The 19,284-nt window shown below is 47.5% G+C and overlaps 2 protein-coding genes across 4 annotated transcripts; both read right to left on the reverse strand.

Annotated features, from left to right (window-relative positions):
- Positions 1–14,296: 14,296 nt before the first annotated feature.
- LOC4812147 (lipase member H) lies at positions 14,297–15,676 on the reverse strand. 2 transcript variants are annotated; one of them, XM_015188444.2, is made up of 4 exons: positions 15,336–15,676; positions 14,831–15,274; positions 14,537–14,753; positions 14,297–14,481 (listed from the first exon to the last, which is right to left on the reverse strand). In XM_015188444.2, exons 1-4 carry the CDS (start codon positions 15,562–15,564, stop codon positions 14,394–14,396), a joined length of 978 nt encoding a protein of 325 aa, XP_015043930.2. In that variant the 5' UTR covers positions 15,565–15,676; the 3' UTR covers positions 14,297–14,393. The 2 variants fall into 2 exon arrangements, with proteins under 2 accessions (XP_015043930.2, XP_001352869.3); XM_001352833.4 differs by having other exon boundaries at positions 14,810–15,274.
- An 82-nt stretch (positions 15,677–15,758) lies between these two features.
- LOC6900189 (fibrinogen C domain-containing protein 1) lies at positions 15,759–18,776 on the reverse strand. 2 transcript variants are annotated; one of them, XM_015188443.2, is made up of 5 exons: positions 18,437–18,776; positions 18,112–18,248; positions 17,115–17,326; positions 16,821–17,004; positions 15,759–16,747 (listed from the first exon to the last, which is right to left on the reverse strand). In XM_015188443.2, exons 1-5 carry the CDS (start codon positions 18,596–18,598, stop codon positions 15,997–15,999), a joined length of 1,446 nt encoding a protein of 481 aa, XP_015043929.2. In that variant the 5' UTR covers positions 18,599–18,776; the 3' UTR covers positions 15,759–15,996. The 2 variants fall into 2 exon arrangements, with proteins under 2 accessions (XP_015043929.2, XP_002135527.2); XM_002135491.3 differs by having other exon boundaries at positions 17,193–17,326; positions 18,437–18,775.
- Positions 18,777–19,284: the final 508 nt, after the last annotated feature.

A 19,284-nucleotide genomic window follows, 5' to 3' on the forward strand; every position in this document is an offset into this window, starting at 1 on the left:
GATCCTGGCCGAGTAGGTCCTGGACCGATCTGGCCCCATTTGTCTGAGATATAGCATTCCAAAGATTCGGATTTTCACACCATTAAAATACTGGTTTCTTCTGCACGCTATATCTCGACTATTTATGGGCCGATTGGGGCGTGGCATGTCTTTTTGTGATCGGGAGAGTCTTGCCAATCGATTGGCACCGGAAAAAGGGACATTCAGGTCCTCACGATTTTCGCAAAAAATCATGATGTAACCATCATTGAATTTGCCAAAAATCGGCCTCATTTTCGAAGTCGAGATTTCGATGCCGATCGACAGGCTGGATCCTTGCGATCCTGGGAGAGTCGGTCCTTGACCGATCTGGCCCCTTTTGTCTGAGATATAGCCTTCCAAAGATTCTGATTTTCACACCATTAAAATACTGGTTTCTTCTGCACGCTGTATCTCGACTATGTATGGACCGATTGGGGCGTGGCATGTCTTTTTGTGATCGGGAGAGTCTTGCCAATCGATTGGCACCGGAAAAAGGGACATTCAGGTCCTCACGATTTTCGCAAAAAATCATGATGAATTTGCCAAAAATCGGCCTCATTTTCGAAGTCGAGATTTTGATGCCGATCGACAGTCTGGATCCGCGCGATCCTGGGCGATTTGATCCTGCACCGATATGGCCCAATTTGTCTGAGATATAGCATTCCAAAGATTCGGATTTTCACACCATTAAAATACTGGTTTCTTCTGCACGCTGTATCTCGACTATGTATGGGTCGATCGGGGCGTGGCATGTCTTTTTGTGATCGGGAGAGTCTTGCCAATCGATTGGCACCGGAAAAAGGGACATCCATGTCCTCACGATTTTCGTAAAAAATCATGATGTAACCATCATTGAATTTGCCAAAAATCGGCCTCATTTTCGAAGTCGAGATTTTGATGCCGATCGACAGTCTGGATCCGCGCGATCCTGGGCGATTTGATCCTGCACCGATCTGGCCCCATTTGTCTGAGATATAGCATTCCAAAGATTCGGATTTTCACACCATTAAAATACTGGTTTCTTCTGCACGCTATATCTCGACTATGTATGGGTCGATCGGGGCGTGGCATGTCTTTTTGTGATCGGGAGAGTCTTGCCAATCGATTGGCACCGGAAAAAGGGACATCCATGTCCTCACGATTTTCGTAAAAAATCATGATGTAACCATCATTGAATGTGCCAAAAATCGGCCTCATTTTCGAAGTCGAGATTTTGATGCCGATCGACAGTCTGGATCCGCGCGATCCTGGGCGATTTGATCCTGCACCGATATGGCCCCATTTGTCTGAGATATAGCATTCCAAAGATTCGGATTTTCACACCATTAAAATACTGGTTTCTTCTGCACGCTATATCTCGACTATGTATGGGTCGATCGGGGCGTGGCATGTCTTTTTGTGATCGGGAGAGTCTTGCCAATCGATTGGCACCGGAAAAAGGGACATCCATGTCCTCACGATTTTCGTAAAATATCATGATGTAACCATCATTGAATTTGCCAAAAATCGGCCTCATTTTCGAAGTCGAGATTTTGATGCCGATCGACAGTCTGGATCCCCATGATCCTGGCCGAGTAGGTCCTGCACCGATCTGGCCCCATTTGTCTGAGATATAGCATTCCAAAGATTCGGATTTTCACACCATTAAAATACTGGTTTCTTCTGCACGCTATATCTCGACTATTTATGGGCCGATCGGGGCGTGGCATGTCTTTTTGTGATCGGGAGAGTCCCGACAATCGATTGGCATCAGAAAAAGGGACATAACCATCATTGAATGTGCCAAAAATCGGCCTCATTTTCGAAGTCGAGATTTTGATGCCGATCGACAGTCTGGATCCGCGCGATCCTGGGCGATTTGATCCTGCACCGATCTGGCCCCATTTGTCTGAGATATAGCATTCCAAAGATTCGGATTTTCACACCATTAAAATACTGGTTTCTTCTGCACGCTATATCTCGACTATTTATGGGCCGATCGGGGCGTGGCATGTCTTTTTGTGATCGGGAGAGTCTTGCCAATCGATTGGCACCGGAAAAAAGGACATCCATGTCCTCACGATTTTCGCAAAAAATCATGATGTAACCATCATTGAATTTGCCAAAAATCGGCCTCATTTTCGAAGTCGAGATTTTGATGCCGATCGACAGTCTGGATCCGCGCGATCCTGGGCGATTTGATCCTGCACCGATCTGGCCCCATTTGTCTGAGATATAGCATTCCAAAGATTCGGATTTTCACACCATTAAAATACTGGTTTCTTCTGCACGCTATATCTCGACTATGTATGGGTCGATCGGGGCGTGGCATGTCTTTTTGTGATCGGGAGAGTCTTGCCAATCGATTGGCACCGGAAAAAGGGACATCCATGTCCTCACGATTTTCGTAAAAAATCATGATGTAACCATCATTGAATTTGCCAAAAATCGGCCTCATTTTCGAAGTCGAGATTTTGATGCCGATCGACAGTCTGGATCCGCGCGATCCTGGGCGATTTGATCTTGCACCGATCTGGCCCCATTTGTCTGAGATATAGCATTCCAAAGATTCGGATTTTCACACCATTAAAATACTGGTTTCTTCTGCACGCTATATCTCGACTGTTTATGGGCCGATCGGGGCGTGGCATGTCTTTTTGTGATCGGGAGAGTCCTGACAATCGATTGGCATCAGAAAAAGGGACATCCATGTCCTCACGATTTTCGTAAAAAATCATGATGTAACCATCATTGAAATTGCCAAAAATCGGCCTCATTTTCGAAGTCGAGATTTTGATGCCGATCGACAGTCTGGATCCGCGCGATCCTGGGCGATTTGATCCTGCACCGATCTGGCCCCATTTGTCTGAGATATAGCATTCCAAAGATTCGGATTTTCACACCATTAAAATACTGGTTTCTTCTGCACGCTATATCTCGACTATGTATGGGTCGATCGGGGCGTGGCATGTCTTTTTGTGATCGGGAGAGTCTTGCCAATCGATTGGCACCGGAAAAAGGGACATCCATGTCCTCACGATTTTCGTAAAAAATCATGATGTAACCATCATTGAATTTGCCAAAAATCGGCCTCATTTTCGAAGTCGAGATTTTGATGCCGATCGACAGTCTGGATCCGCGCGATCCTGGGCGATTTGATCCTGCACCGATCTGGCCCCATTTGTCTGAGATATAGCATTCCAAAGATTCGGATTTTCACACCATTAAAATACTGGTTTCTTCTGCACGCTATATCTCGACTATGTATGGGTCGATCGGGGCGTGGCATGTCTTTTTGTGATCGGGAGAGTCTTGCCAATCGATTGGCACCGGAAAAAGGGACATCCATGTCCTCACGATTTTCGTAAAAAATCATGATGTAACCATCATTGAATTTGCCAAAAATCGGCCTCATTTTCGAAGTCGAGATTTTGATGCCGATCGACAGTCTGGATCCGCGCGATCCTGGGCGATTTGATCCTGCACCGATCTGGCCCCATTTGTCTGAGATATAGCATTCCAAAGATTCGGATTTTCACACCATTAAAATACTGGTTTCTTCTGCACGCTATATCTCGACTGTTTATGGGCCGATCGGGGCGTGGCATGTCTTTTTGTGATCGGGAGAGTCCTGACAATCGATTGGCATCAGAAAAAGGGACATCCATGTCCTCACGATTTTCGTAAAAAATCATGATGTAACCATCATTGAATTTGCCAAAAATCGGCCTCATTTTCGAAGTCGAGATTTTGATGCCGATCGACAGTCTGGATCCGCGCGATCCTGGGCGATTTGATCTTGCACCGATCTGGCCCCATTTGTCTGAGATATAGCATTCCAAAGATTCGGATTTTCACACCATTAAAATACTGGTTTCTTCTGCACGCTATATCTCGACTGTTTATGGGCCGATCGGGGCGTGGCATGTCTTTTTGTGATCGGGAGAGTCCTGACAATCGATTGGCATCAGAAAAAGGGACATCCATGTCCTCACGATTTTCGTAAAAAATCATGATGTAACCATCATTGAATTTGCCAAAAATCGGCCTCATTTTCGAAGTCGAGATTTTGATGCCGATCGACAGTCTGGATCCGCGCGATCCTGGGCGATTTGATCCTGCACCGATCTGGCCCCATTTGTCTGAGATATAGCATTCCAAAGATTCGGATTTTCACACCATTAAAATACTGGTTTCTTCTGCACGCTATATCTCGACTATGTATGGGTCGATCGGGGCGTGGCATGTCTTTTTGTGATCGGGAGAGTCTTGCCAATCGATTGGCACCGGAAAAAGGGACATCCATGTCCTCACGATTTTCGTAAAATATCATGATGTAACCATCATTGAATTTGCCAAAAATCGGCCTCATTTTCGAAGTCGAGATTTTGATGCCGATCGACAGTCTGGATCCCCATGATCCTGGCCGAGTAGGTCCTGCACCGATCTGGCCCCATTTGTCTGAGATATAGCATTCCAAAGATTCGGATTTTCACACCATTAAAATACTGGTTTCTTCTGCACGCTATATTTCGACTATTTATGGGCCGATCGGGGCGTGGCATGTCTTTTTGTGATCGGGAGAGTCCTGATAACCATCATTGAATGTGCCAAAAATCGGCCTCATTTTCGAAGTCGAGATTTTGATGCCGATCGACAGTCTGGATCCGCGCGATCCTGGGCGATTTGATCCTGCACCGATCTGGCCCCATTTGTCTGAGATATAGCATTCCAAAGATTCGGATTTTCACACCATTAAAATACTGGTTTCTTCTGCACGCTATATCTCGACTATGTATGGGTCGATCGGGGCGTGGCATGTCTTTTTGTGATCGGGAGAGTCTTGCCAATCGATTGGCACCGGAAAAAGGGACATCCATGTCCTCACGATTTTCGTAAAAAATCATGATATAACCATCATTGAATTTGCCAAAAATCGGCCTCATTTTCGAAGTCGAGATTTTGATGCCGATCGACAGTCTGGATCCGCGCGATCCTGGGCGATTTGATCCTGCACCGATCTGGCCCCATTTGTCTGAGATATAGCATTCCAAAGATTCGGATTTTCACACCATTAAAATACTGGTTTCTTCTGCACGCTATATCTCGACTATGTATGGGTCGATCGGGGCGTGGCATGTCTTTTTGTGATCGGGAGAGTCTTGCCAATCGATTGGCACCGGAAAAAGGGACATCCATGTCCTCACGATTTTCGTAAAAAATCATGATGTAACCATCATTGAATGTGCCAAAAATCGGCCTCATTTTCGAAGTCGAGATTTTGATGCCGATCGACAGTCTGGATCCGCGCGATCCTGGGCGATTTGATCCTGCACCGATCTGGCCCCATTTGTCTGAGATATAGCATTCCAAAGATTCGGATTTTCACACCATTAAAATACTGGTTTCTTCTGCACGCTATATCTCGACTATGTATGGGTCGATCGGGGCGTGGCATGTCTTTTTGTGATCGGGAGAGTCTTGCCAATCGATTGGCACCGGAAAAAGGGACATCCATGTCCTCACGATTTTCGTAAAATATCATGATGTAACCATCATTGAATTTGCCAAAAATCGGCCTCATTTTCGAAGTCGAGATTTTGATGCCGATCGACAGTCTGGATCCCCATGATCCTGGCCGAGTAGGTCCTGCACCGATCTGGCCCCATTTGTCTGAGATATAGCATTCCAAAGATTCGGATTTTCACACCATTAAAATACTGGTTTCTTCTGCACGCTATATCTCGACTATTTATGGGCCGATCGGGGCGTGGCATGTCTTTTTGTGATCGGGAGAGTCTTGCCAATCGATTGGCACCGGAAAAAAGGACATCCATGTCCTCACGATTTTCGCAAAAAATCATGATGTAACCATCATTGAATTTGCCAAAAATCGGCCTCATTTTCGAAGTCGAGATTTTGATGCCGATCGACAGTCTGGATCCGCGCGATCCTGGGCGATTTGATCCTGCACCGATCTGGCCCCATTTGTCTGAGATATAGCATTCCAAAGATTCGGATTTTCACACCATTAAAATACTGGTTTCTTCTGCACGCTATATCTCGACTGTTTATGGGCCGATCGGGGCGTGGCATGTCTTTTTGTGATCGGGAGAGTCCTGACAATCGATTGGCATCAGAAAAAGGGACATCCATGTCCTCACGATTTTCGTAAAAAATCATGATGTAACCATCATTGAATGTGCCAAAAATCGGCCTCATTTTCGAAGTCGAGATTTTGATGCCGATCGACAGTCTGGATCCGCGCGATCCTGGGCGATTTGATCCTGCACCGATATGGCCCCATTTGTCTGAGATATAGCATTCCAAAGATTCGGATTTTCACACCATTAAAATACTGGTTTCTTCTGCACGCTATATCTCGACTATGTATGGGTCGATCGGGGCGTGGCATGTCTTTTTGTGATCGGGAGAGTCTTGCCAATCCATTGGCACCGGAAAAAGGGACATCCATGTCCTCACGATTTTCGTAAAATATCATGATGTAACCATCATTGAATTTGCCAAAAATCGGCCTCATTTTCGAAGTCGAGATTTTGATGCCGATCGACAGTCTGGATCCCCATGATCCTGGCCGAGTAGGTCCTGCACCGATCTGGCCCCATTTGTCTGAGATATAGCATTCCAAAGATTCGGATTTTCACACCATTAAAATACTGGTTTCTTCTGCACGCTATATCTCGACTATTTATGGGCCGATCGGGGCGTGGCATGTCTTTTTGTGATCGGGAGAGTCCTGACAATCGATTGGCATCAGAAAAAGGGACATAACCATCATTGAATGTGCCAAAAATCGGCCTCATTTTCGAAGTCGAGATTTCGATGCCGATTGACAGTCTGGATCGCCATGATTCTGGGCGAGTGGGTCCTGCACCGATCGGGCCCCATTTGTCTGAGATATAGCATTCCAAAGATTCGGATTTTCACACCATTAAAATACTGGTTTCTTCTGCACGCTATATCTCGACTATGTATGGGTCGATCGGGGCGTGGCATGTCTTTCTGTGATCGGGAGAGTCCTGCCAATCGATTGGCACCGGAAAAAGGGACATCCATGTCCTCACGATTTTCGCAAAAAATCATGATGTAACCATCATTGAATTTGCCAAAAATCGGCCTCATTTTCGAAGTCGAGATTTTGATGCCGATCGACAGTCTGGATCCGCGCGATCCTGGGCGATTTGATCCTGCACCGATCTGGCCCCATTTGTCTGAGATATAGCATTCCAAAGATTCGGATTTTCACACCATTAAAATACTGGTTTCTTCTGCACGCTATATCTCGACTATGTATAAGTCGATCGGGGCGTGGCATGTCTTTTTGTGATCGGGAGAGTCCTGCCAATCGATTGGCACCGGAAAAAGGGACATCCATGTCCTCACGATTTTCGCAAAAAATCATGATGTACCATCATTGAATTTGCCAAAAATCGGCCTCATTTTCGAAGTCGAGATTTCGATGCCGATCGACAGGCTGGATCCTTGCGATCCTGGGAGAGTCGGTCCTTGACCGATCTGGCCCCTTTTGTCTGAGATATAGCATTCCAAAGATTCTGATTTTCACACCATTAAAATACTGGTTTCTTCTGCACGCTATATCTCGACTATTTATGGGCCGATCGGGGCGTGGCATGTCTTTTTGTGATCGGGAGAGTCCTGCCAATCGAGTGACACCGGAAAAAGGGACATCCATGTCCTCACGATTTTCGTAAAAAATCATGATGTAACCATCATTGAATTTGCCAAAAATCGGCCTCATTTTCGAAGTCGAGATTTCGATGCCGATTGACAGTCTGGATCGCCATGATTCTGGGCGAGTGGGTCCTGCACCGATCGGGCCCCATTTGTCTGAGATATAGCATTCCAAAGATTCGGATTTTCACACCATTAAAATACTGGTTTCTTCTGCACGCTATATCTCGACTATTTATGGGCCGATCGGGGCGTGGCATGTCTTTTTGTGATCGGGAGAGTCCTGCCAATCGAGTGACACCGGAAAAAGGGACATCCATGTCCTCACGATTTTCGTAAAAAATCATGATGTAACATCATTGAATTTGCCAAAAATCGGCCTCATTTTCGAAGTCGAGATTTCGATGCCGATTGACAGTCTGGATCGCCATGATTCTGGGCGAGTGGGTCCTGCACCGATCGGGCCCCATTTGTCTGAGATATAGCATTCCAAAGATTCGGATTTTCACACCATTAAAATACTGGTTTCTTCTGCACGCTATATCTCGACTATGTATGGGTCGATCGGGGCGTGGCATGTCTTTTTGTGATCGGGAGAGTCCTGCCAATCGATTGGCACCGGAAAAAGGGACATCCATGTCCTCACGATTTTCGCAAAAAATCATGATGTAACCATCATTGAATTTGCCAAAAATCGGCCTCATTTTCGAAGTCGAGATTTTGATGCCGATCGACAGTCTGGATCCGCGCGATCCTGGGCGATTTGATCCTGCACCGATCTGGCCCCATTTGTCTGAGATATAGCATTCCAAAGATTCGGATTTTCACACCATTAAAATACTGGTTTCTTCTGCACGCTATATCTCGACTATGTATGGGTCGATCGGGGCGTGGCATGTCTTTTTGTGATCGGGAGAGTCCTGCCAATCGATTGGCACCGGAAAAAGGGACATCCATGTCCTCACGATTTTCGCAAAAAATCATGATGTAACCATCATTGAATTTGCCAAAAATCGGCCTCATTTTCGAAGTCGAGATTTCGATGCCGATCGACAGGCTGGATCCTTGCGATCCTGGGAGAGTCGGTCCTGCACCGATCTGGCCCCATTTGTCTGAGATATAGCATTCCAAAGATTCGGATTTTCACACCATTAAAATACTGGTTTCTTCTGCACGCTATATCTCGACTATGTATGGGTCGATCGGGGCGTGGCATGTCTTTTTGTGATCGGGAGAGTCCTGCCAATCGATTGGCACCGGAAAAAGGGACATCCATGTCCTCACGATTTTCGCAAAAAATCATGATGTAACCATCATTGAATTTGCCAAAAATCGGCCTCATTTTCGAAGTCGAGATTTTGATGCCGATCGACAGTCTGGATCCGCGCGATCCTGGGCGATTTGATCCTGCACCGATCTGGCCCCATTTGTCTGAGATATAGCATTCCAAAGATTCGGATTTTCACACCATTAAAATACTGGTTTCTTCTGCACGCTATATCTCGACTATGTATGGGTCGATCGGGGCGTGGCATGTCTTTTTGTGATCGGGAGAGTCCTGCCAATCGATTGGCACCGGAAAAAGGGACATCCATGTCCTCACGATTTTCGCAAAAAATCATGATGTAACCATCATTGAATTTGCCAAAAATCGGCCTCATTTTCGAAGTCGAGATTTCGATGCCGATCGACAGGCTGGATCCTTGCGATCCTGGGAGAGTCGGTCCTTGACCGATCTGGCCCCTTTTGTCTGAGATATAGCATTCCAAAGATTCTGATTTTCACACCATTAAAATACTGGTTTCTTCTGCACGCTATATCTCGACTATTTATGGGCCGATCGGGGCGTGGCATGTCTTTTTGTGATCGGGAGAGTCCTGCCAATCGAGTGACACCGGAAAAAAGGACATCCATGTCCTCACGATTTTCGCAAAAAATCATGATGTAACCATCATTGAATTTGCCAAAAATCGGCCTCATTTTCGAAGTCGAGATTTCGATGCCGATCGACAGGCTGGATCCTTGCGATCCTGGGAGAGTCGGTCCTTGACCGATCTGGCCCCTTTTGTCTGAGATATAGCATTCCAAAGATTCGGATTTTCACACCATTAAAATACTGGTTTCTTCTGCACGCTATATCTCGACTATGTATGGGTCGATCGGGGCGTGGCATGTCTTTTTGTGATCGGGAGAGTCCTGCCAATCGATTGGCACCGGAAAAAGGGACATCCATGTCCTCACGATTTTCGCAAAAAATCATGATGTAACCATCATTGAATTTGCCAAAAATCGGCCTCATTTTCGAAGTCGAGATTTCGATGCCGATCGACAGGCTGGATCCTTGCGATCCTGGGAGAGTCGGTCCTTGACCGATCTGGCCCCTTTTGTCTGAGATATAGCATTCCAAAGATTCGGATTTTCACACCATTAAAATACTGGTTTCTTCTGCACGCTATATCTCGACTATGTATGGGCCGATCGGGGCGTGGCATGTCTTTTTGTGATCGGGAGAGTCCTGACAGTCGATTGGCACCGGAAAAAAGGACATCCATGTCCTCACGATTTACGCAAAAAATCATGATGTAACCATCATTGAATTTGCCAAAAATCGGCCTCATTTTCGAAGTCGAGATTTCGATGCCGATCGACAGGCTGGATCCTTGCGATCCTGGGAGAGTCGGTCCTTGACCGATCTGGCCCCTTTTGTCTGAGATATAGCATTCCAAAGATTCTGATTTTCACACCATTAAAATACTGGTTTCTTCTGCACGCTATATCTCGACTATGTATAAGTCGATCGGGGCGTGGCATGTCTTTTTGTGATCGGGAGAGTCCTGCCAATCGATTGGCACCGGAAAAAGGGACATCCATGTCCTCACGATTTTCGCAAAAAATCATGATGTAACCATCATTGAATTTGCCAAATATCGGCCTCATTTTCGAAGTCGAGATTTCGATGCCGATCGACAGGCTGGATCCTTGCGATCCTGGGAGAGTCGGTCCTTGACCGATCTGGCCCCTTTTGTCTGAGATATAGCATTCCAAAGATTCTGATTTTCACACCATTAAAATACTGGTTTCTTCTGCACGCTATATCTCGACTATTTATGGGCCGATCGGGGCGTGGCATGTCTTTTTGTGATCGGGAGAGTCCTGCCAATCGAGTGACACCGGAAAAAGGGACATCCATGTCCTCACGATTTTCGCAAAAAATCATGATGTAACCATCATTGAATTTGCCAAAAATCGGCCTCATTTTCGAAGTCGAGATTTTGATGCCGATCGACAGTCTGGATCCGCGCGATCCTGGGCGATTTGATCCAGCACCGATCTGGCCCCATTTGTCTGAGATATAGCATTCCAAAGATTCGGATTTTCACACCATTAAAATACTGGTTTCTTCTGCACGCTATATCTCGACTATGTATGGGTCGATCGGGGCGTGGCATGTCTTTTTGTGATCGGGAGAGTCCTGCCAATCGATTGGCACCGGAAAAAGGGACATCCATGTCCTCACGATTTTCGCAAAAAATCATGATGTAACCATCATTGAATTTGCCAAAAATCGGCCTCATTTTCGAAGTCGAGATTTTGATGCCGATCGACAGTCTGGATCCGCGCGATCCTGGGCGATTTGATCCTGCACCGATCTGGCCGCATTTGTCTGAGATATAGCATTCCAAAGATTCGGATTTTCACTCCATTAAAATACTGGTTTCTTCTGCACGCTATATCTCGACTATTTATGGGTCGATCGGGGCGTGGCATGTCTTTTTGTGATCGGGAGAGTCCTGCCAATCGATTGGCACCGGAAAAAGGGACATCCATGTCCTCACGATTTTCGCAAAAAATCATGATGTAACCATCATTGAATTTGCCAAAAATCGGCCTCATTTTCGAAGTCGAGATTTCGATGCCGATCGACAGGCTGGATCCTTGCGATCCTGGGAGAGTCGGTCCTTGACCGATCTGGCCCCTTTTGTCTGAGATATAGCATTCCAAAGATTCTGATTTTCACACCATTAAAATACTGGTTTCTTCTGCACGCTATATCTCGACTATTTATGGGCCGATCGGGGCGTGGCATGTCTTTTTGTGATCGGGAGAGTCCTGCCAATCGAGTGACACCGGGAAAAGGGACATCCATGTCCTCACGATTTTCGCAAAAAATCATGATGTAACCATCATTGAATTTGCCAAAAATCGGCCTCATTTTCGAAGTCGAGATTTCGATGCCGATTGACAGTCTGGATCGCCATGATTCTGGGCGAGTGGGTCCTGCACCGATCGGGCCCCATTTGTCTGAGATATAGCATTCCAAAGATTCGGATTTTCACACCATTAAAATACTGGTTTCTTCTGCACGCTATATCTCGACTATGTATGGGCCGATCGGGGCGTGGCATGTCTTTTTGTGATCGGGAGAGTCCTGACAGTCGATTGGCACCGGAAAAAAGGACATCCATGTCCTCACGATTTACGCAAAAAATCATGATGTAACCATCATTGAATTTGCCAAAAATCGGCCTCATTTTCGAAGTCGAGATTTTGATGCCGATCGACAGTCTGGATCCGCGCGATCCTGGGCGATTTGATCCTGCACCGATCTGGCCCCATTTGTCTGAGATATAGCATTCCAAAGATTCGGATTTTCACACCATTAAAATACTGGTTTCTTCTGCACGCTATATCTCGACTATGTATAAGTCGATCGGGGCGTGGCATGTCTTTTTGTGATCGGGAGAGTCCTGCCAATCGATTGGCACCGGAAAAAGGGACATCCATGTCCTCACGATTTTCGCAAAAAATCATGATGTAACCATCATTGAATTTGCCAAAAATCGGCCTCATTTTCGAAGTCGAGATTTCGATGCCGATCGACAGGCTGGATCCTTGCGATCCTGGGAGAGTCGGTCCTTGACCGATCTGGCCCCTTTTGTCTGAGATATAGCATTCCAAAGATTCTGATTTTCACACCATTAAAATACTGGTTTCTTCTGCACGCTATATCTCGACTATTTATGGGCCGATCGGGGCGTGGCATGTCTTTTTGTGATCGGGAGAGTCCTGCCAATCGAGTGACACCGGAAAAAGGGACATCCATGTCCTCACGATTTTCGTAAAAAATCATGATGTAACCATCATTGAATTTGCCAAAAATCGGCCTCATTTTCGAAGTCGAGATTTTGATGCCGATCGACAGTCTGGATCCGCGCGATCCTGGGCGATTTGATCCTGCACCGATCTGGCCCCATTTGTCTGAGATATAGCATTCCAAAGATTCGGATTTTCACACCATTAAAATACTGGTTTCTTCTGCACGCTATATCTCGACTATGTATGGGTCGATCGGGGCGTGGCATGTCTTTTTGTGATCGGGAGAGTCTTGCCAATCGATTGGCACCGGAAAAAGGGACATCCATGTCCTCACGATTTTCGTAAAAAATCATGATGTAACCATCATTGAATTTGCCAAAAATCGGCCTCATTTTCGAAGTCGAGATTTTGATGCCGATCGACAGTCTGGATCCCCATGATCCTGGCCGAGTAGGTCCTGCACCGATCTGGCCCCATTTGTCTGAGATATAGCATTCCAAAGATTCGGATTTTCACACCATTAAAATACTGGTTTCTTCTGCACGCTATATCTCGACTATGTATGGGCCGATCGGGGCGTGGCATGTCTTTTTGTGATCGGGAGAGTCCTGACAGTCGATTGGCACCGGAAAAAAGGACATCCATGTCCTCACGATTTACGCAAAAAATCATGATGTAACCATCATTGAATTTGCCAAAAATCGGCCTCATTTTCGAAGTCGAGATTTTGATGCCGATCGACAGTCTGGATCCGCGCGATCCTGGGCGATTTGATCCTGCACCGATCTGGCCGCATTTGTCTGAGATATAGCATTACAAAGATTCGGATTTTCACACCACTAAAATACTGGTTTCTTCTGCACGCTATATCTCGACTATGTATGGGTCGATCGGGGCGTGGCATGTCTTTTCGTGATCGGGAGAGTCCTGCCAATCGATTGGCACCGGAAAAAGGGACATCCATGTCCTCACGATTTTCGTAAAAAATCATGATGTAACCATCATTGAATTTGCCAAAAATCGGCCTCATTTTCGAAGTCGAGATTTTGATGCCGATCGACAGTCTGGATCTCCACGATCCTGGGCGAGTGGGTCCTGCACCCATCTGGCCCTAGTTGTCTGAGATATAGCATTCCAAAAATTCGGATTTTCACACCATTAAAATACTGGTTTCTTCTGCACGCTATATCTCGACTATGTATGGGTCAATCGGGGCGTGGCATGTCTTTTCGTGATCGGGAGAGTCCTGACAGTCGATTGGCACCGGAAAAAGGGACATCCATGTCCTCACGATTTTCGCAAAAAATCATGATGTAACCATCATTGAATTTGCCAAAAATCGGCCTCATTTTCGAAGTCGAGATTTCGATGCCGATCGACAGGCTGGATCCTCGCGATCCGGGGAGAGTGGGTCCTGCACCGATCTGGCCCTATTTGTCTGAGATATAGCCTTCTAACTTTCACACCATTAAAATACTGGTTTCTTCTGTACCGAAGGCAGAATTTATTTTGAAAAAATTCTAAAAAGCTATATAAGCTGTTACTATTCCACTTTAAATATGAAACTGGGCTGAAGACGCCGCCTAGCGTCTCTTTTTAGCAAGCTTTGAGTTTATTCCTTTGCCGTAAGGTGGCGCTCCGTTAGTAGCCAAGAAAAAATAGGAGGTGGCGCTGCACGAAAATGTACTTTGAAAATTTGAACTGAAATTTCCGTTAATTCTCTCACCTGCGGCTAACCTGTTCTCCCATGAAAACCTCCTCAGAATCAACCATATTTTCAGATGCCGTTCCGCTCTGACTTGGCCTCGACCTAGCCTCCCGCAGGCAACTATCCACATGACGACTCTTGATGGCCTTCAAACTGCAGGGAATCGCTGGAAAGTTGTGGGGCATTCCTATGGACTCCGCGTAGAACATCACTGCTCTATTATGACTGCAGCTGTCTGGGAGGTAGGGGAAAGATGAATCGGTAAAAACGGAATGGGGAGAAGTCGCTTACAAGCTTCGCGAAGGAGCTTACTGGCAGCAATTAAGTCCACGTCCTCACAGCCCGGCTGCGGGGCGAATCCAAAGTTGGGATAAAAGTCCACAGTTCCACGGGGTCTTATGTCGCCGAAGAGCGGGTAATCCGTATGAATAACATCCACAAACTGAGCTGCATTCGAGCGAAGACTGTCAACGGAGCGCTGGGTAAACAGGGGGAGCGCAGGATCGAGACCCGTAACCCTTCCCAGAGTTCCATTAAAGTAGTGGCCAATGCGGCCAGCTATGTGAGCCCCCAAGCTGTGTCCCACCACATGGACAGCAGCGGTGGGTATGCTGTGTCGGAGGAGGAACCTCTGCAGTTCCTTGGCCAGGGCCAGGGACACCTTTCCCACGGCAAATCGCGAGGTGGGATAGTCCAGACTGGCGGCAGGCGACCAGTCAGCCACCAGGACATTCTCATAGCCCTGGGAGCTGTACGCTTGGGGATTGGGCAGCGTTAGCAGTGGCATTAAAGGCTGAAACAGCCGGCTAGACCTCACCATTCCTCAGGGGTAGTATAGAGCCGTGCGACCGCGAGGCCAAGTAGCCGTGGACAATCAGCTTGACCGAGTCCACCGTTGCCACCTGGTCCACGCTCTGCAAGGGCAGCTCCGACGTGGGCCCCAGGTAATAGATGTTGCTCTGACTCACTAGGGAGTCCAGCAGCGCGGCATGAAGACCCCATAGCTGGCAGAAGAGAGGCACTAGGCAAAAGCTTGTCTTGACCATGTTTAGATTACTCCACGGAAATCGCACGAACGACTAGCAGCCCCTCCAGAGCTGCCCCGTTTATATAGTCTATCATTGCATGCTGGAGGCATCGCATGTTAGACAAGTCGACCGATTAGTAAACATCTCCGGTGCCGCATGACGTACATACGTGTGGAGAGAGCTCCGCTCCGGTCTAGGCAGTACTCTCGATGTAATGGATACACATAACATTACTGTATTATCTAGGTATTAAGTAATTTTCCATAAATATTACACATACGAGTACACGCACAAGTTCGGGAATAAAGCTAGGCTAGGGTTAAAATGCATAAGAAAGCGAACACTCATCGACGCTGGAGGCTGTAGCGGGTTCTTGGCTTGGGGATCCCTGATTTACACGAAAAATGGCAGTTCCAATACAACACATAGCGGAACAGAGAGTATCATGGCTTAGCGCCGGGCCTCCTCCTCGCCGATGGGGCGTATCATCATGCGGACCCTTTTCAGCGAGTAGTCCTTGCCCTGGAAGGTGTCCCAGAAGACACCCGACTCGCCGGCCTGGGCATAGTTCTGCTGGTGGTACTGCCCCATGATGTTGCTGGTGCCGCAGTTGTTGAACCAGCCGGCTCCCTTGTGCTTCTGCGCGCAGTTGCAGTCGACGCAGTTGTCGTTGTCGCTGTCGACGGTGCTGAACTTGGCCCCGGCGTGGTAGGACAGGGAGTCCCCTGCCGACGGACTCAAATCCGCCTGGAACGGGCCCAGCAGGCTCAACGGGTACAGCTCCTTCTCGCTGCCGATGGCGAAGGTGGAATAGCCCGCATAGGCCTCATGCCCCTCGAAGTCCTCGAACACGATCCGCAGCTCGTGGATGGCCGAAGAGGTCAGGGCGTGCAGTTTGTTCAGGCCAATGAAGAAGTCCCCGGCCAGATTGCCGAAGCCATCCTTGTAGTCCAGCCAGCCACGCTCGAAGTTGATCTCGTCGGAGCTCCGGTTGAGGATCACGGTCCAGTCCCCGTCGCAGGCCACATAGAAGGACTCCGACTCGGGGGTGAGCTGCAGCTTCAGTATGCCCTGCACCGACAGATAGTACTGCAGGCAGCTGGTGGGCGGACTCAAACGGGGATAGGCGGGAAAGGGAGCAGCTCCTGGTTGCCCGATGAGGTTGGGTGGAACCCTGCGATGCGACAGGCGACGCTGGCGGCTAATAGAGAAGGGGAATGGGATATCTGGTTATACCCATGGAATGAGTGCATTATTCATTATTCTTTGCTTACTTGATTGCTTGAGTCAGCTTGAGGACATCTTCCTGCACACCCCTCACACTCAGAGCCGTGGAGGTGAGCAGCGTGGCCAAGGCGTCCAAGCGATCGGTAACACTTAAATCATTATTATTACCGAAACTCGAGTTTGGGATCGGAGCATCCTGCTGGGGAGCAGCCCGAACAACACGCGACAGATCTGCGGGAAAGAGAGGAGTATTAGAGAGGGGTTTCCTTGTGGATCGCACAGAGTTAGCACAACACCAAGGACATTCGCCGCACAACATCGAGGTCAGCATGCAGGATTACCCTTCAACTTTCTGCGATTTCTTAGCTTTTGCTTCAACTCCCTAACTCTTCGGGGACCCAGGGTCAAGTCTGTTTCACCTTTTAGTTCGTCCAGGGTGCTGCGCGAGAGCCGCTGGATGTGCTCGAAGCTGTCCAGACGCTGCTGGAAGTTCAGTTGCTGGGCCTTCAGGGACTCCATGCGAGCGGCACTGCTGTCCACCAGCTGATCCAGTCTGCGAATAGCAAAACAATGAGTTTACAAGATTAGAACTTGCCAGCTGACAACAAAGCACAACAATCAGTACCACTGCTCTCACTCGCACAATCTCTGCGACCGCATTTGACGACCTCTAATCGCCACAGAAGCTGTTCTAAGTAAGTCTCTCTATTTCAGTCAGTCTTTGTGTACAACATTCTCTTTCGCTTTTAAATATTCCGCTCGTTTATCAAGAAAACAGCAAAGCAAAGGAAAGAACTTGGCATTTGCTTCTTGCCATCGAAAACCAATCGTAAATAAGAACCACAATTATAGACACAAAAGCCTTAAATATATTAACAAAACAGGCGGCGGCACAGCGAGTGCTGTTCAAACATGACCGAATTATAAACACTCTGGTGTCTGGGGGGCTGGCGGCGGCGGCAGTGCGAAATCTCGCAGAAATTTCAGCAAAAAAAAAAAAAGATATTATGAACAAACAACAATTTAATGGCCAGCAATTGCTGGGCAGCAGATGTTTTTGGGGCATTGCTTCATTCATGGATAATTGCTACCATCTCATTTGAGCATCATTAAAGATTGCTTGTTGAAGCATTGTTCTGCCAAATAAATCGCATTTGGGTGTCGGATTCGGTGGTTTGACAACGAAACAATAAAAGAAGATGATAGTCAGACGTTTCCAATAGACTATGTTGTTTCTTGCTGTTTTGTTTTACCGGTTTTTTTCCCAAAAATATTTCATTACGTGCCCATCGAGAAACCTGTTCGGGCCAGAGAGCTGGGGGCCGAAAGTCTACTCACTTCTTATCGATGACTTCCAGGCGATGGCGCTGGTCCTCGTCCAAGGTCGCCAAGATGCCCACTCGATCGTGCAAATTCGTCATCAGCTCCTTGTACTCGCAGCGGGGCGGAGTCGTTGTGCCACTCACGGGGCTGGCCTAAGGGCAGAAGGACAGAGGGGAAGAGTCAGTCACTTGGGCAAGAAAAAAAAGCGGAAAAAAACCCCGGACAAAGGCAAACACACGAGGCCAGCGCATTGAACTTGCTGGAGCCAAACGAGACTTGCTGCCCAAAACCACCCGAGACTAATTTTAAAATTTCTGAAGAGTCAGAAAGTGTAACGCACTCGGAAGTTGGTGCGCAGGCGCGACCGCACATGGGCTGGCGACAGTGTTGGAGGCGCTTGGGTCGTAGGTGGCTCCACCAGAGCGGAGCCGTCGCAGACACAGATCGCCGCCAGGAGGCAGGCGAAGGCGATGGCCATCGCTTCTAATTGGGGCCGCATCATAATATCACTTTGATCGAATATATGTACGTGTTGATTGATTGAGTCCGTCCGTCCGTCAATCAATCAGTCATACACAAGATTCGGCACCTAGCCTTGGGTGCATGCAAAACCGAACGAACTGAAGAACGAACCAACGAGCACGATCACGAGCACGACCGTTCCGGGCAAGATTCGCGAGACAATTAAACGAGCAAGCACGAAAGAGCCGCCGCACCACACTCGGCTGTGGGTCTGCTGGCCCACGCGAGCTTTTTCTCAGCGAAGCTTCCGAGAGATCAAGAGAAGATCGGACCTGGGTTTCTTTTGCTGTGTTTGGAGGGGATTGTCTTGCTTTGTTTACATGTCTGTCCGTCTCGAAGACTGGCGAAAAACCCCCTCGGGCTTTTGGTTACTTTGCGGGGGCAGGGGGAGGGGCTGGCTGTCAATCACTCGTGTGACTACTTAGCACGGGAGAGGCATGCAAAATAGTTCTGTTATATGGTGATTGAGTGGCGATCGTCAGCTGATAATAATTGATTGAGTACGCGAAGAAGTGGGGAGGGATTGTCTTCTTTACTTTGTAGGAACCTTAATCTCTGGCTTCTCAATTGGGAATTCCATTACCTCATCATCGCTGTAGTAGTGTGTTGTTTTCCATATTAATCACACACTTGTGAATGATATGCAAAGCTTGTTCATTGACACTT

Source organism: Drosophila pseudoobscura, chromosome X, assembly GCF_009870125.1.
Source record: "Drosophila pseudoobscura strain MV-25-SWS-2005 chromosome X, UCI_Dpse_MV25, whole genome shotgun sequence".
In the NCBI taxonomy this organism is placed as follows: Eukaryota; Metazoa; Arthropoda; class Insecta; order Diptera; family Drosophilidae; genus Drosophila; species Drosophila pseudoobscura.

What these genes read in the sequence shown, in the direction of transcription:
- LOC6900189 (XM_015188443.2), bottom strand. Translation starts at nt 18,598, where the DNA reads ATGATGCGGCCCCAATTAGAAGCGATGGCCATCGCCTTCGCCTGCCTC. An exon ending in GCCTGCGCACCAACTTCCGA is followed by an intron (nt 18,249 to 18,436) that starts GTGCGTTACACT and finishes TTCTGCCCTTAG; the next exon opens with GCCAGCCCCGTGAGTGGCAC. An exon ending in AAGCTGACTCAAGCAATCAA is followed by an intron (nt 16,748 to 16,820) that starts GTAAGCAAAGAA and finishes CTTCTCTATTAG; the next exon opens with CCGCCAGCGTCGCCTGTCGC.
- LOC4812147 (XM_001352833.4), bottom strand. Translation starts at nt 15,564, where the DNA reads ATGGTCAAGACAAGCTTTTGCCTAGTGCCTCTCTTCTGCCAGCTATGG. An exon ending in TATACTACCCCTGAGGAATG is followed by an intron (nt 15,275 to 15,335) that starts GTGAGGTCTAGC and finishes CCAATCCCCAAG; the next exon opens with CGTACAGCTCCCAGGGCTAT. An exon ending in TAAGCTCCTTCGCGAAGCTT is followed by an intron (nt 14,754 to 14,809) that starts GTAAGCGACTTC and finishes CCTACCTCCCAG; the next exon opens with ACAGCTGCAGTCATAATAGA.